The following is a 17013-nucleotide window of genomic DNA, read 5'->3' as shown; positions in this document are numbered from 1 at the left end:
CAAGTGTTGTCTTTTCCTGGTTTTAAATGCTGTATTATAGTAAAGTGATGTCATTTTCTGAACTTACCAGACTGTGGCTGTTCTATTATATGCCTTCTTAGTCATTATCCACATTACTGATGATTATTTATTAAAAATCTCATTGTGTAACTATTTGGTGAAAGCATCAATAATCATCCCTACCATATTGTCGCAATATCGATAGAGGTATTTGGTAAAAAATATATTTGATTTTGTCCATATCGCCCAGCCATACTTCAAAATTAGCAAATCAAACCACAAAAACTGTTTTCACTTTTGTGTAGATTAAAAAAAACAAAAAACTTGATTGCTGTTGCAAAACAATGTATTGATCTTGTTCCTTCTTCCAGATCTGATGACCAAATTTCACCAACATGACTCCAACAACAACATTTCATAATAAAGATTGATTGCAAAATGGGGGTAAATCTGTCTTTGTGACCATCCAGGAGTGGTAGCAAAGACAAATGACAGTCAGGTGTGGTGGTATGGATAATAATACAAATGAGAAGCTAGTACAAACTAACTAACCATCATATTAGGTAGGTTCATGGTCCCGTTTAATAAACTGCTGCTGTGGCCTTTAGCGCAGGGGGAAAGATGAACACCTGGCTGCTTTGGGGACGCACTGCACATCCTCAAAAGACGCACCAGTAAAGACATTTAAAGATGAAAAATTCACAAAGGTTAGGATGAATTAAGCTAATGAGGGGAAAGTGATGTATCAGCATAAAACGCTTCCTTTCCAAATGACGCATGCATGCTTGTTCTCTCATCTGTCGGATTGTTATTTTGATATTCTCTCCTCTATTCCATCTTTGCTGCGAGGCGTTGCTGGATAAAGATCAATATACAGAGAGTTAGGAGGCCGTTCAGAGCGGGCATGCCAGACCTCTATTTTTAGACCCGTGATGAGAGTGTGTGTGTGCAATGCAGACCACGGCAATCACTCCCATCAGCAGCGCTGCAAACGCTGCGTCTCCATAGCAACCCCTCCTCCTACTGTACAGACGAAGAGAGAGCACGCAAATCCAGCCACGCTGGAGCAATGGCTGACGGCAGACAGAGCGTGAGCGTGCCCGTGATCTACGCCTCTGCCTCTGCGTAGGAGCGCCGTCGACACGTGGGCACTGACGCCGTTATCACGGCTGACGGCAAGCGGGATGGGACAAACTAGTGTCAGAAGGCTGTGCTTTGGCAAATGGGATGAATCAGGATGGGAAGCATATTATTATTAGGTGTGTTATTGCAAAACCATCATTTAATAGCCATCCCACAGATGTGATATTTCCAGCTACTGACATACTACAACCAACAGATGGCTTTTTGCGGCTTTGTTTGGTCCAGTACCTGTCTTGAAGGTTGCTGGATGTTTGGTCCAGTTCCAGTACCTGTCTTGAAGGTTGCTGGATGTTTGGTCCAGTACCTGTCTTGAAGGTTGCTGGATGTGTGCGACTACTTCAGTTTGCTCATGATGCAGTGAAGAACAAAGAACACAACCCTCAACCCTGTGAAAGTGCTGAGAGGCAGAACAGGCCCGGGCTCAGCTTCAGATTGATGAACAAGAGCAGCTAGTTAATCCAGAGGGAAGCTTCGTGCTGAGAGAGACAGGAGACCAAAGAACCACTCTCACCTCCACCCCGGCCCCTACACCATCAGCATGAAAGCGCACACACACACAGAGGTGTGACCTTCAAGGCTCACCTACTTTATTCTAACTGTGCTGGGTACATTTTTGTGCTGAATAGCAGCAACTTCCTCTCCCACGTTACGTCTGTCTCAACACATTCCGACTGCTCAGAAGAGGAGTGACGAGACCGCCGCTTAAAACTACATGTGGGTTTAACAGCAATCTGCTTATTTGCCTCTGTGCTGCTGGTGCATTCCACATTTGAGTTATTTTGCAATTAAGCAAATGCGCTGATGCTGAGATGGGAGCCAATTACCATTCCCATAAGAAACAGATTTATGAGCCTAACTGCAGGACTGCAGCTACGGCCGAAATGATATAATCCACATGAATTGTTTTATTATTATTATTACGATCAGGAGGAAACTTTTATTGGCTTCATGATCTGAGGAAGAAAATTATTTCATTGATAGCCCTTTTTAGATTTAATATCAACATCGTCGCTAAACGACCTGAAATGAAATATCGCTGATACTGTATGCCAATAGTCTGGTAGTTAATTGTGAAAACTAAAATCATTACATCATGTGAATAGAATGGATTAATTGGGTAGCTCAACCTTCTTCTACTGTGCGTCGTCATTTTCAGTTTAGTGACGGCAGGTGGCAGGAACACTTCAATCTAGGATGATAATATCAGAAGTTGACTCAACTGCCAACATCAAATTAACCAAATCACATCATCAGATCAGTTCATGTCAGCACAAGAACACTGATTGGAGCTGGTTACCAGAAACCCTGTGGCCAGCCCCAACAAGACCCAAATTATAATTCCAATTTAATTGGTTTTCAGATCAATCAGGTCAGGTGGGGTACGGGCCCGCCGGCCCGGCGAGGTTCTACCTAGCTATCAATCAAGGGGGCTTTGGAGAAACCACACTGCTGCTGACAACGGCTCCTTCACAGCGACGCTATTAACAAGTGAAATATGTAAAGGTGATGTCCTTGTCAATTTCTCCATTAGATAATGAAGGGACAGATGTATGGCAATTCACCTTTTTCACTTCACACTCAATTCACCGATTTTGTCTCTAAAAGGCAGGAAGTAACACAGGTCCAAGCAAAACATTAACGAGGGTTTTTCCAACTTCCAATCCATTTAGGTGATCCAGTGCCCGGGGGGGCCTTCGTTAATGTTTTGCTTGCACCTGTGTTACTTCCTGCCTTTTAGACACAAAATGGGTGAATTGGGTGGGAAGTGAAAAGGGCTCATGGCGCTGCAGCTTAGCTTTCCAGTGGGATGTGGAGAAGAGCTGCGGCCGACCGACCGTAGCAGGTTTACATTTATCAATTTAAAATGTGGCGTACACGAGGGCATCGCCCTGCCAGGGGTCATAATGATTCCTTGGCCTATTCCTAAGAACATGTTGAATAATATATCTCTCATAAATAATATAGGAACATAGTGTGAAAGTGAAAATTGAACATTCCATTAATTACGGAAGTGAAAAGTCTTCAACAGACGATTGCCTCCCAATCCATGAAAAATATTACTTCCAAATTAAATGTCAGCCAGGCTGTTGCATTTTTAATACCCACTCATACTTCCTCAACCCATCCTTCCATCTGCCTTTAAAAAGTATGAGTGCAACAAGCCAACCTCCAGACATAACTGCTCCTTACTTCCACTTTCATTCCAATCACATCCTCTTACTTTTGCGTTGTCTGCCTGTCTCTACCCATCCTGTCTCTACCTATCCTGTCTCTACCCATCGCTATCAGTCTTCTCCAGTGAGGATCCCCAAAATGAAGGGAGACCTATCTCCCCCGAGGATTTGAGCGGGTGTCTCCTCGAGATTACTCGCATCTCTAAAGTGACTGCAGAAGATGAATTAATCCGGAAATACAAAACTGCGCTAATCCCCCCACTAATGGAATGACAGACTTGGGAGAAAGAGACACTCGCTAGTGGCAAGGAGAGAGAGAGAGACAAATCTCTGCCAGCCGGAGCAGACCCCACACCACAAAGTGACTAATCTTGGACCCCCATAGACGTTTTGGGGAAGGATTCTGGGCTGGCGACTCTCTCCCCCTGTTCAGCCGTCTTGAGTGAAGAGTCTGGGTCTTATCAGAGTACCATGTGCTGAGTAAGGAAACGTGAACTGGCATGTTGCAGAGCAGATAAAGAGCAGGCCTGCCTGCTTTACCAGTCTTGTGTCCTCCTGTGTGTATTTTCACATGTTTTTCTACCCTCTAAAAAATTACATATTTAAAGCAGGAAATAGCCCAAACACTGACAGGCTGTTCCTCATCTGTCTGCCTGTTGGTCTGTCTGTCAGTGAGCAACAGACAGAAAGATGCCACACACACTGAAGCTCTAAAATTAACACCTGTCACAGACACAGGCAGGCAGTTGGGTTTTACAGCGAGACCACACATTCACAGCTGACTGCCCAACGCACAACCACAAAAGATCAGCCCACACCAATATGTTTCACAGCGGCACACAGATGTTCTCGCTCGCTGTCTGCATTCATCTGCATAACAAACGCAGAGTGATTTCCTCGCCCAGCCCACATGGTGCCCCTTTTCACCTGAAGAGTCCTTCAGACCCTTTTAGATAAAAACCCTCAAAGCCAACAACTGGTTTTGCCGGGCGGGGACAAACCAAAACCCACAAATGCAACGTTTCAAGCTACAGAGTGCAAAACTGTAAACAATTTTAAAAATACTGTCAATATATAAACCTGTGAAAGAATTTTTTGTTTTTTGTTTTTTAACCTTTATTTAGACAGGGGGAGTCTCACTGAGAGCAATGCTCTCTTTTTCAGGAGTGCCCTGTTCATATTCATACACACCCTGCTCTCCTCCCTTCTCCTGCTCTCTCCTCTGCTCTATCCTTCATTTCTATATTTTCTATATTTCTCTATCAATTGTTTAAAATGTTATCTTTATTCTGTAATTTGCTACTGTTGTGTCAGCTAGAATTAGCTAGACATATTTTCTGTGAAGCCCTCTGAGACATGCTTGTGAATTAGGGCTATATAAATAAACTTGACTTGACTTGACTTGACACATTCATACCTGGAACAGCGATGTAAAGTCATGGATAGTGAAAAAGGTGACAGATACCAGGGCGGGACATAAAACCACTCAGAAATCCACCTATTTTGGGATGAAAAGGGTGACTGTCACCTAAAGGTGACTAGTTTGCAGTACAACCACAGTCTGATGGCCACTGAGCATCTCCACTGGAGCGATTGGTGTTAAGGGCCTTCCTCAAGGGCACCTCAGTGGTGGTAATGAAAGAGGGATAAGCACTGCTTTTTCACTTTCAGACTTAGCCTGCCGGTCCTTCGCTAATACCCAGGGGGCAAAACCCCCCTTTTTTTGGAGTGCTGCATTTGCCCTGCCATAAAAGGTTGGCCACCAGAAATAATATCTATGACCCAGTAGGATCACAACCTATATGGACAACCCGGTCAACATGCTGCTGGAAATCCAATATGGCCGCCTCAATATTGGCCCCTATCAGAAAATAGCTTTGGCGATAACTTTTGAACCAGATGAGCTAGAAATGCAAACTTGGTGTCTATTTCATGGTTTCAGAGCATGAGAAACTCAATGGAATACTTATCTTTATGATTGGGTGTGTCTGGACCCCTAATTTGCATGTTACCAAGATGGTGGCTACTCGAGAATGAGCTATCCAGGGGCCAAAGGGGGTTACAGATATCAAATGTTATATAATATTGTGATCCAGAATTAAGCTTTTATAATTTAAAAAATCACATGACTCATCAACATCAACAACCTGGTCAACTAACATACGGTAGGCTATTTGCAAGATTATCAGGGATGCAGGGGCAGAGGATCTTCTTGTAGCAGCAGGTCTATGTCAGGAAAGAACTGCCAATAAGATGTTTGGTGAAAAGGCTGACTACTACCAAACATTACATGCCCTCAAGGTCCTCAGTGAAGCCATGTGGCGCCTGCTCTGGGAAGCCTTTGAGGCATGGGCAGCAGACAGAGAAACAAAGCCCTGGAAGCCACAAGTTGAGTCGGTCTTGAAGATCCTATTTGAGAAAGAGACAACTGGCACTCAGAAGTTAGAAATGATCCAGGCGAGGCGTCCAGAGATGGCAGTCCTAAGAGAGCAGCTGCTGCTTTTTCAGGAATCATTGAATGGGCAACCAACTGCAGTCCTCTGGGCAACCTTCCTGGAGATGTCAGATATTCTCCAAAGGTCTATCTACTACGAGCGGGAAGGTGACTGGACAGGACATCTCTGTGAATCAGCAATAATGCTAGCCTACCTCACTGCAGCAGGCCACTACAAGTACGGGCAGCAGTCTTTGCCTCTGTATTTGGCTGAGATGAAGAAACTACCAGAAACAGCTTCAGAGGTACATGAAGCACTGATGGCAGGTGTATTTGTTGGCAGACGAGCAGATGCAGCCACAACAGTGTTTCTCTTGACATGCTACTGGAGCAGACCTATAATGCCGATGCCAAGGAAGCAAGCAGTCTGGATGGCATTACACTCAGCCCTGCTGCCCGGACAAAATGGGTCTACACAAAACCACTCACTGCAGCTGTCTCTGCAGAGCTCAAGTCTATGCTCCACCTCCACTCCTCCAACCCACACCATGAGTCTGGTCGGAGTCGTGGTCATGGCAGCAGTGGAGACTAACCCATTTACAGTGACCACATCATCCATGATCAACATATCTACAGGACAGTGTGCTGATTCCACAGTCAAGGACGACTTGATCAGTGTGAAAGAACTGGGTCTGAGGGCACTGTGTGAGTCACTGTCCAGTGATCAGAAGAAGACAAGCATAATGAAGCTTAACACTTTCCACACTCAAAACACAAAATCCAAAAATTCTAAGGGGAAAACCTCAGCGCCTGGCAAGAGCAATGAAATCACTGCCCTCCTGCGCATGACCCAAATCATAGCCAGTGGCGGAGAACTCAACCTTGTTGACTTTATAGGCAACCACGAGTGCAGTGACTTCCCCCCTTCCCTCTTCCAGAAAGATGGCAGGATGAGAACAGGTACCAAGGCAAGCCTTGTGAAGGTCCTGAAAGAAGAGACCAAAGTTACATGCATCCCTGACCTGCCTAAAGAAGACAGAAAAACAGCAGTAGTTATTGATGCCATGTATGCCATACGCCATTGGTCTTTCCTGAAAGGTGAAACATTTGGAACAATCGCTGAACGATACCAACGTCTGCTGTTGAATGATGTGCCTGCCAGCACAGAGATCATTCACTTCTGCTGTGACCGGTACAGTGAATCTAGTCTTAAGACAGCTGAGCAAGAACACAGATATAGGGGTGGCTTTAGCTCAGGAGGTAGAGCGGGTCGGCCAATGACGCAAGGGTTGGCGGTTCGATCCCCGCTCCCTCCCAGCTGCTGTCGTTGTGTCCTTGTGCAAGACACTTAACCCTCCTTGCTCCCGATGGTGTGTAGGCACCCTGCGTGGCAGCCTGCCGCCATCAGTGTATGAATGGGTGAATGTAGACTACCTACTGATTGTAAAGTGCTTTGGATAAAAGCGCTATATAAATGCAGGCCATTTACCATTTACCATTTAGATATGCTCGACCAAAACCTACCAAAGAATATGAAGTCAGTATGCATTACACAGCTCCAGATCCTCTGGAGTTTTTTGCTGTCAGCTAACAAGACAAACCTATTGAGTTTCCTTTGCGACGAATGGTGTGAAAATGAGAAACTCAAGTCGGCCCTTGGTCCAACACATCTTTACTTGGGTGGGGGGTTTAAAGAAGAGACGAGGAGTGTGGTGATCAAGGAGGGGTCTATTGAAGATGTCCCTGCACTAGAATCCACACAACAGGAGGCTGATACAAGAATAATACTCTACACCCTGTACAGTGTCCAGAATGACAAAGTTGACAGAGTTGTCATCCATGCCAATGACACAGACATCATCATCATGTGCCTTTACTATGCAGCAACCCACCTCAGATGCCTTCCAGAGCTGTGGGTGAGAACAGAGCAAAATGCATACCTCCCTGTCCATCAAATGGTATCAGCACTGGGGCTCGCACAGTGTCGTGCCCTGCCCTTTATCCATAGTTTAAGTGGCAGAGATACCACCAGCTATCCCTTCTTCACTGGCAAGAAGGCATCGTTCAAGGCCAGCATGTGTCTGGATCTCCCAGCACTTGAGGAGTTTGGTGAAAACTCTTCTGATTCCCTCTCAGATGACGTCATCAATCAGGCACGAGACCTCACAATTGCTGTATACACATCCAAAACTGACCACCCAGAGGATTTTGACCTGGGTAAGCTTAGAGTGTACAAGTTCCTCAATAATAGGTCAACCCTCCTAAAGCTGCTGCCCCCGACAGAGAATGCTTTTGACCTGCACCTGAGAAGAGCTGCTCTAGCAACCATAACAGATAAACGTGCACACATCGCCAAGCCGGATATTCCTTCTTCCACAGAGTATGGATGGTCTCTCAGTGATGGCAATGCAGTCCCCCTTGCATCTACCGAGCCAGCCTGGCCTGTGTCAATGAAGAAGGCAATATCATGCAGCTGTATCAAAGGCTGCCAGAAAAACTGTTCCTGTGCGAAGAAGGCAATTCCATGCTACTTAGGATGCCGTTGCCAGAGACTGGAGACACGATGCAGCAGGATCAGTGCAACACATGACAACAGTGACAGTGAATAACATCGTACCATAGGCTTTATTGAAGCAGGCAAGACAGCACCATAGAGGTCAAAATTAACCTTTTGTAGGCAACCTCAACTCCGCTTCACTCTGTTTGTCACTAAGTAGTCTGTTACTGTTTTGTTCTGTTACTTGCATGCACACCACTATGTTAATTTATATAGCCCTGTTGGCAAGTCTGGGTGTGTGTATGTCTCTGTTTATATTATTAAAATGTCATCTTTGAGATACATTGTGGGCGTTTTCTCAGATTTTTCTCTGCATCATCCCCACAACTCTAGATAGAATCTGAGGGAAAATGTAATACCATACATTATTTATGACTGTAGCCATATTGACAACATAGAAATGAAAGCTCAAACTGACCAAATGTGTTCATATTGCTTAAAAAGCAGACTTTTTGCCATAACAGTCAGCTGTCACTGTAAAAGTCATAGTAAAACTCATTTTTGGGTGGCGCCCATCTTGGAAATATGCAAATTAGGGGTCCAGACACACCCAATCATAAAGATAAGTATTCCATTGAGTTTATCATGCTCTGAAACCATGAAATAGACACCAAGTTTGCATTTCTAGCCCATCTGGTTCAAAAGTTATCGCCAAAGCTATTTTCTGATAGGGGCCAATATTGAGGCGGCCATATTGGATTTCCAGCAGCAAGTTGACCGGGTTGTCCATATAGGTTGTGATCCTACTGGGTCATATATATTATTTCTGGTGGCCAACCTTTTATGGCAGGGCAAATGCAGCATACCCCCCTTTGCCCCCTGGGTATAACCTTTAGGCCACCCACTGCCCACTGGGAGCTGGGTTTGAGGGTTTGAACTTTGCATTGATTGAAATAATAAAAAAGTAAATACGTTTTGATGACTACAACCAACAACTGCGCTTTAATTGGTGAATTGCATGGAAACAGAAGTTGTGCACTAGCAAAACACAGTGATGCACTTTTAAAAGACTCAGTTCAGCAAAAAAGTAGTTTGAGACCAGATTTACATATCAATACGACATTTCGAGATCAGATTACATCTGACTTCCACCAAGTTCACCATGTCCTCACTGGATATTACAGCCGCTATTATAAGAACATATTATTGAAAATTGTGAGCCTATTTATTACCCACTCCTCCTTTGTATGACATTTCGCTTAATGCTTATTGGATGTTGTTATTTCCTGGCCAAATGTGTGAAAAGAGTTGTCACACACACACACACCATGCCAAACTTTTTGTGGCCCGACTAACCGCCCGAGCGACAGTGTGACCTATAGATCTGCTGGTCGCAGCTAAAAACCGAGAGAAACCATCTACTCTGCCTCATCGCCGCGCTTCACAAAACCCCTCACAGTAGCAATCATGAGCTTTGCACTGGTTCAACGCTTGACGTCAACACCACTAATCTCAGCAGACACACTTTTCCTTTGTTCTCCTGCCTGCACTTTCTCACAAGATGACCTCTCAGCAGTATGTTGGGGTTACAGTCCCAAATCCAATTTGTGGTTGGGCCAATTTGTGATGTGTGGTTTTTGAGTATGGAGTGAAACAATTGGTCATTGGCCTGGCAAACTTTGCTTAACAGACTGGACTACTGGGGGTTAGATTTAGTAGTCAGTCTCGTAAAGCAAGATACTGACAGACATGACGAGTGGAGAAGGGAAAGAAGATGCACAACTCTGTCGATAGTGAATGCATTAATCATGTGTCCTCCTGCTGTTGTTGCTGAAAGCTGAACGAGCAGAAAGAAAGCAATCGAGTCAAGTGGGGTATGAATAACGATGGTGAAGGCTCTGTGTGTGTGTGTGTGTGTGTGTGTGTGTGTGTGCATCCGTGCGTGGTGGGCACATAGGTACCTGAGGGCTTATGAGTTTCGTTGGGTTGGGTTACTGGTGAGAGAGGGTGTTTCTGCACTGCTTGATTAAATATCTGCAATATCTTGTGTTGTAGGCTACATAATAAATTACATTTATTCAACGTAATTTTGCCATAAAGTTGGATTATCAATATTCTATGTTGATGTAATGACAAAAAGATATGACCATGAAACATAACTCGAGATTCATAAAGACAATTTCCTTCCAGGAAGCTCGGCATGAGAATGCAGACACTTCATGAACTACATTAGTCAGTAATTCACATGTTGCCAGGAGGCATTATTATGGATCCCACTGGAGTTTTGGGCAGAACACTCCCTGCGCCCGCCTACGCGGCAGTCAAGTGCCGGGATTGGCCTGGAGGGAGCCAATATTAGAAATGTATATAATATATGTCACATTTTTGACAGCTCAGGCTCACACTTAACCTTGCATCACCAGACCCTCTCTCAAAGGAGAAGGCTCACACATTGCGCAAATCTCCCACACACTCTCTGCATCCACACGTCATATAATAAATAACCACCTTGTGAGTTGTGAGTTGCAAAACCATGTAACCAATATTACAACACTAACATTAATGCGAGTTATAAATAAATTGCAGTAGAAACTGCATTGTGATCCCCACGCCCCTGTAATCAAACATGAGTGGAATTAATGCCTGGGCATTTGCACTGGCATCTGATGGGCAAACTCAGAGCTATTAGTCTTTTTCAGGTTGATGTTGATGACCTTGTATCTTTTTTTCTCACAGGGCTTTTATTTGAGTCTTGCAATCAAGTCAGATTTTCTGAAGAGAAAGATCATATATTTTAGACTGTCACTACTTTCAACAAAGTTGTAGATTTTCCAGTCAACAAAAACTTCAATTCATGGTAGCAACATAATATCATTAGGTGATCTTCAGCAGCAGCTTGCTTAACTGTAAATCACTGCTTGCAACATTAGCTGCATTTACAAGCACACTTTTTCCTCAATCTGATTGAAATCAATCGCTTTGATGGAGATGTGATTTAATACGATCTTTGTGTTTACATGCGCCGATATAATTGAACAGCTGTGCAACGTGCGCAAAAGTGATGAATACAACTTGACAGGTCTGCCAACTCTTGCCTTGACTGTGAGACTCAAGCAATTGACACTTCTCACACACTTCTTCAAGTAGACTACATTTTGTCGCTGCAGTGAAAATTGAATTAATAAAGTGTGAATTATGCCAGACGTACTGTCACATGGAAATGAGAGACACGGAATCCTGACGAGAAAACGTTTGGAGCTCAGCTTTTAACGTTTTTAACGTTACTCTGTGCGGGTTTCTCGTCGCCGGAGTGTTGAAAATCTCCACTTTGTCCGCCCGCCTACGGTAGTTAGAAAATCTCAGGGCATCATGGGCATGTGCAGAAAGAACAAAGCCAAGTAGTCCGTAATCAGTTTCATCGTTTACATCAGGAGTGGGCAATTATTTTTTCTTGGGGGCCACACGACAAACCCAGATTGTCGCCAGGGGCCAATTTTTTTTCTTTGTCATGCCATAACCTCAAATTTTATCACTCGATAAAATTATAGAAAACATACTGTGCACTTATTCAGGAAGAAGTACACACAGGACACACGTGTTTCAAAGAAGAAAAAAAAAGTCTATTTAGGTCATCTCATTAGATTTTTCTAGGTTCAAGTAAAATGGTGTGGTTTGTCTTAGACCTCCCGGACCAGACAGAACTATCATAAGGGCCATTTCTGGCCCCCAGGCTGCATGATGCCCAGGTCTGGTTTACATGATAACATTTTTCCTTTGATCGATGTATGACCCCCTACCGCTGTGCAACCGATTTAAATTGTAATTGGTTTGGGCTTGTCTGATTGAGGTGTTTATAGAGCATTTTGAATCGGTTTGGGCTTTTACACCTATTTCAAACGGATTACTATGGTCCATGTAAACGTGCCTACACAAAGTCCCACCCACTGAGCGCAATCTCATTTACTCACATAGGGCGGCCGGTGAGGCTGGTGTGCACATGCTGCTGGAAGTCTGGGTACTTGGATGCCAAGTAGGCAAAGTCCGGCGGCTTGTCTTTGTATCGGTTCCGGGGATGCATCGACTTGTTCAGAGCCATGTTTCCTGCCTTGAGTGCGGGGATCATTTGGGAAATCATTAGTACTATAAACAAGCTTGGAGAAACAGGCACAGTACAAAGACCAAAACGTTATCACAACAAACTGATCAAGCTGAAGGAGAAATCTGCACATTGCTTTTGGTACTGCTGAATTGCTGCTAAATTCTGCCTAAACTACCATTTCAGTTGCATAATTTTCATTTCAGACTGTCTCTAATAATCACTTCGTCGCGATATTTCATCGGGTTTGATATGGATCAGGAACTATGGTTAGGCTAGTGATTTTCAACCTTAAATTATACTAGGAGCAGCTGGCTAGCAGAAGCTAATCGTGTGTTGTTACGGTGCCTACCTTATATTTTCTTGTGATGACCGAAGCTTTTAATACTGGTGGCTGCCTGTCGCTGACTTTATTATTAGATTCGTAACATTACATAGAAATGGACAAGACTTGTCACGTTGTTCTAACGTTGTTTCTTTTCTCTCTCTCTCTTCCGGTATATGCATGACGTCTGACCCGTGCGCCGAAACGGGCTGACGTCTACATCAAGCGCCTCGTTGTCATGTAAACAAGAACTACGCCTGGCTGTACGTCTCCAAGGTTAAACCGTCAATTACACCCATGTTCAAAACTATAAATCACGATGTAATGTATTTTGTCAAGAAGACTATTATATCGCGTGGCCAAATACACACTACTACTGCATAAATAAACCACCCATCTAAAGTTAGCTAGCTAAACAACCAGACAAATGACAAGGACAACAACGCTGCAGGGTTTTCGTTTATTATGTCGCAAACAATAATGACAATCCAGATATATTGTTAACAATTTGCTGCGTGTGTGAATGGTGAGACCATAGTAGCAAAAGCATGGACTCCTGTCCGAGCTTGTGAAGTCTGAATCCCTCAAATCTATTCACAAGGCAGGTTACAGGAGACAGGTGGAGCCGGCTGGGGGAAGGACCCACAGACAGGTCGAGCTTGTCTGTCAGTCCCTTTGCTAGCCCAGCCAGTGCAGCATAGGGATTGCTTGGGACCTGCGAATGGCAAAAGTTTTTTTTTTCTTCAACGGGGCACCTGGCTGGCTGCGTTGTGGCCTTTTTACCTACTCTTTACGGGAAACATTCTGACCTTTGATTAAAGCATCTTCCTTGCCCAAAACAAGGATGGGCAAGTTTTTACAACAGCCTAGAGCCATTTCCATCAATGGCCCGGTTTAGAGTTGGGGTGTGTGTAATCCTGAAGTCAGCCAATTGCATCATCTTCCAAAGGTCAGTCACTTACTAGTCTTGTACCAACAGGACACAATCTGAGGAGTCTGAATTCTCAGGCTAAACCAGATTGTAGGAATTCTCTCCATTTTTGGCTTCAGCTAAAACATTTAACACCTTTGCATCTGCATTACCATGCCAAGGTGAACTACAAGTGACGAGTAAAGGGAATAATGGAATCAGTGCAGATTCTCAACCCACAGTCTCTGACTAGGAAGTTATGACAGCTTGTAGAAAACAGACCTTTGTATGGGGGCACCAAAGGGAGACAGTGGTATTCCCCGAAGGAGGGGGGAAGAGGGAGGGAGGTGAATGTGGTTGGTTCTCCTTTGGGACATCCCAGTCTGCCGCAATCCCATCACATTTACAGAAAGAGGGAGCTAATGTGAAGGTCTGGCACCCTTCAAAATAGCATCACACAAACACACAACCAGTCTTTCTACAACCACATAACAGAGATGTCTGAGATCATCAAGCCAGCTGACCTGTCTGGTAGGGGAGACTTTCTGGTTAAAAACAAACAACCCAAAAGAATCAGCACAGTGCACAATGTACAATCAGATCAATTAGATGGAAAGTTATTGTTCTGCTGTACTAAGAACATCACGTGAAGCCATTGGCCCCACCAGACAGCTCTTCCTCTGGTCCAGGTTTGCATGCAGCAGTGCTAGATCAACAGGTCACATTAGGTCACACTAGCAGAAGATTGTTGAGCAGCAGATAGCCACACACAGGAACAGGAAAACTTTGCAAAGAAGCTAGATAAGATCAGTTAAGCAGTGGAAGTCTTTATTATCAAAGAACTGCATCGGAATGAAAAGGCTAATGAAAAATTGATGTCCATTTAATGCATTTATCAACGTCCGTCTTTAAATTTGTGTCGTCTTTGATCATAAAGGACCAAAGATCTAATGAAAGCAGGGGTGTGCAAGATAAATGGTCTTGCCAGCTACGAGCAAGATCTTCATTTTTTTCCTCCAAGGGGAATGGAATGGTTGGTTTCTATAGTAAGGACTGGATAACAATTTTCCATTATCTCCTAAATCTTCCCATTTTCCAAATTCCAGATCCAAAAAGGGACATCTGAAGAAAGCCACTCAGGAGACATTTGCACGTGTGAGACAGTCTGCGGGGTTTGCCTGTAGAGATCCTCACTGCTGAGGCTTTTGCGCTCTCCAATGCACAAACCCTGTCCGGTTGTGCATGCGGCAGGAGAACTGCGCTGCCTTTCACAGTGAAGAGCCCTTTACAATAAAAGCCAACCTCAGCATCAGACCGCTCTGCAGAGAACAGTCTACACAGTCACTTTGTCTGCTGCTAGCATTTCCTCACTATATTCCTGAATTACAATCCAGTTCTTCCTTTTGGGCGATGATACACATTGCGCCACATCTCTCCTTAAGCGAATTTTACATTTCATATTTTCACAGAAAACTGATTTGTTACTCAAAACCATTTTTTATTATGTAGAACATATAGTTAACCCCTCAGTAATTAGAGATCTTTGCACATCCCATATATCAAACCCAGGGGGCTCACTTTGACTGCTTGTCATGCCTTTGTTTCTCTTTGACTGGTGTATTTCATGCAAGGCTGTGTGCACCCTTGTGATTGCAGCCTACAAAGGCGCCACATCAATTGACTCTACATAATTCCTGCGGTAGACCGAAGGTAAAACCTTTCCAGGAACATATCAGTCAGGAGACGAGACAGAGAGAGGATTCAGCTCAACACACGTCTGACCTGCAACATCACAATGCACCAGCTCACAGAGGGAGACACACCTAAGGTCCTTATCAAGTGCTAGAGATTAGAAGAGGTAATCCCTGAAGTCTGCCAGCGCCCGGGCACTCTCCGGCAGCGACGTCCAAACAGATAAGGGGCAGCATCCGAAGTAGGAACACCTCGTGCTTCCAGCCACGCCAAAATTAAGCCTACATGCTCGCTAAATTGGGCATCTGGAATATAGCTTTGCATGGCTATCCAGTATGCCAGTTGAAAACATTTGATTCTCGACTGCAAAACAGAATTTATTAATGGGATAATTCATCTAAAGCCTAGCAGTGGTTTCCTGCTCATATAGCGTAGTACCACCATGACAAGAGTACAAAGCTGTTCTTCACCCCCCAAGGTCCAAAGACAACAGTTTGAAACATTCGTATATATACAGCCATTAAAATATTATCTAGTTCCACATGAAGAGAAATGGTATGCACACTTCAGAAGTGATGTTACGAAGCTACAGATTATTCCAATAACAAAGCCCCAGACAATCATATCTCCATTAGGGGATTACACTTTTGCTTTTCTTGCCTTCCCTCTCTCAAAAGTTCACCAAGCTAGGCACCAACAGACTACGACAGTGAAAGGAGAAGAAAAATAACAGAAAAAAAAACGAAATAAAAAAATAGACAAAAATAAATCTTACACATAAAGACACTGTCATTTCTTAAATTATTGGTTTTTAGTGCCCTACATTTTACACCCAGTCAAAAACATCTGCCTTCGGTTGGTCGGTAAGGCTGCGTGACAGACGGTCAGCCCCATGTTAATCCTATGGTACTTCTAGACAACGTTATGTAAATTTACAGTATACAATTTTGGATTACCATGCAAGAATACTTTTTTGTGTAACATTTAATAGCTCAATCTACATCCAGGAATAATTTACATAGGACAATAGTTATTGGACCAGAGAGTGCAATGGGTAAATAACCAGGGTGGGTGAGTGCAGCTGGCGGAGATGAAGATGTATGGGTGGGGTTTGGGTGGGTGGTGGAATGAAGGAGGAGGGTTTGGGTAGGATGGCAGGAGGGGCAGTGGGGTCCAGAGGAGCGCTTGGGTAATTGGGATGGTGGTCCAATCCTCCAAGGTCCAAATCAGCGGCACTCCCACACTTTTACTGTTTGATCTACACTCCCAGTGACCACGTAGGGAGCAGCCTTGTGGAAATCTGAGGAAGAAACAGACAAACGGTGTCATGACAAAGTAAAGGAAACAAACTGCTTACACTGAAGAATGCAAAGGACTCAATGCATCTCTACTATTGCGCATCAGATTTAAGCACATTCACCCACTAATGTTATAAGCATTTTCACCATCACAATGGTAATGCAACAGATTAATTTAGGAAGGTTCAAAAGCGGTGCAAAGCACTTGTATGTGCATACGACAATACACAGAGGGGGGAAAAACACTTTTTTTATCCAGAGATCTCAAACAAAAGGTGCTTTGTCTTTTCCAAACAGCTCCAGAATTCATCACATCAATAGCTTATGGCCATATCCCCTCTCTGGTTGGGGCAGGATTTAAGAGGACTGGGTTTCAAACGGTTTGCCAAGGAAAGCTGGCTGGAGAAATAGGAAGGCTCCTCAAGAGAGTTCTCAAGCCTTGAT

At 44.0% G+C, this 17013-nt stretch overlaps 2 protein-coding genes across 3 annotated transcripts in view; both read right to left on the bottom strand.

Annotated features, from left to right (window-relative positions):
- Window positions 1-12825, bottom strand: part of mettl16 (methyltransferase 16, N6-methyladenosine) — a 31944-nt gene extending 19119 nt beyond the window's left edge. Inside the window, exons 1-2 of one of the 2 annotated variants that reach the window (XM_083637515.1) lie at window positions 12697-12825; window positions 12217-12353 (exon numbers count right to left, since the gene is read on the bottom strand). In XM_083637515.1, coding sequence (XP_083493641.1) covers window positions 12217-12344 — 128 coding nt within the window. In that variant the 5' untranslated portion in view covers window positions 12345-12353; window positions 12697-12825. The remainder of the gene's footprint in view (window positions 1-12216; window positions 12354-12696) is intronic. The other variant, XM_083637516.1, reaches the window with a different exon arrangement.
- Window positions 12826-13122: 297 nt separating this feature from the next.
- LOC310777442 (lissencephaly-1 homolog A-like) overlaps window positions 13123-17013 on the bottom strand; it is a 32607-nt gene continuing 28716 nt past the window's right edge. Inside the window, exon 10 of the mRNA XM_083637770.1 lies at window positions 13123-16571. Within this exon, the coding sequence (XP_083493896.1) occupies window positions 16498-16571 (74 nt within the window). The 3' untranslated portion in view covers window positions 13123-16497. The remainder of the gene's footprint in view (window positions 16572-17013) is intronic.

This window comes from Poromitra crassiceps, assembly GCF_964638095.1.
Source record: "Poromitra crassiceps genome assembly, chromosome: 5".
NCBI lineage: Eukaryota > Metazoa > Chordata > Actinopteri > Beryciformes > Melamphaidae > Poromitra > Poromitra crassiceps.
This window is presented reverse-complemented; position numbering and strand designations above follow the sequence as displayed.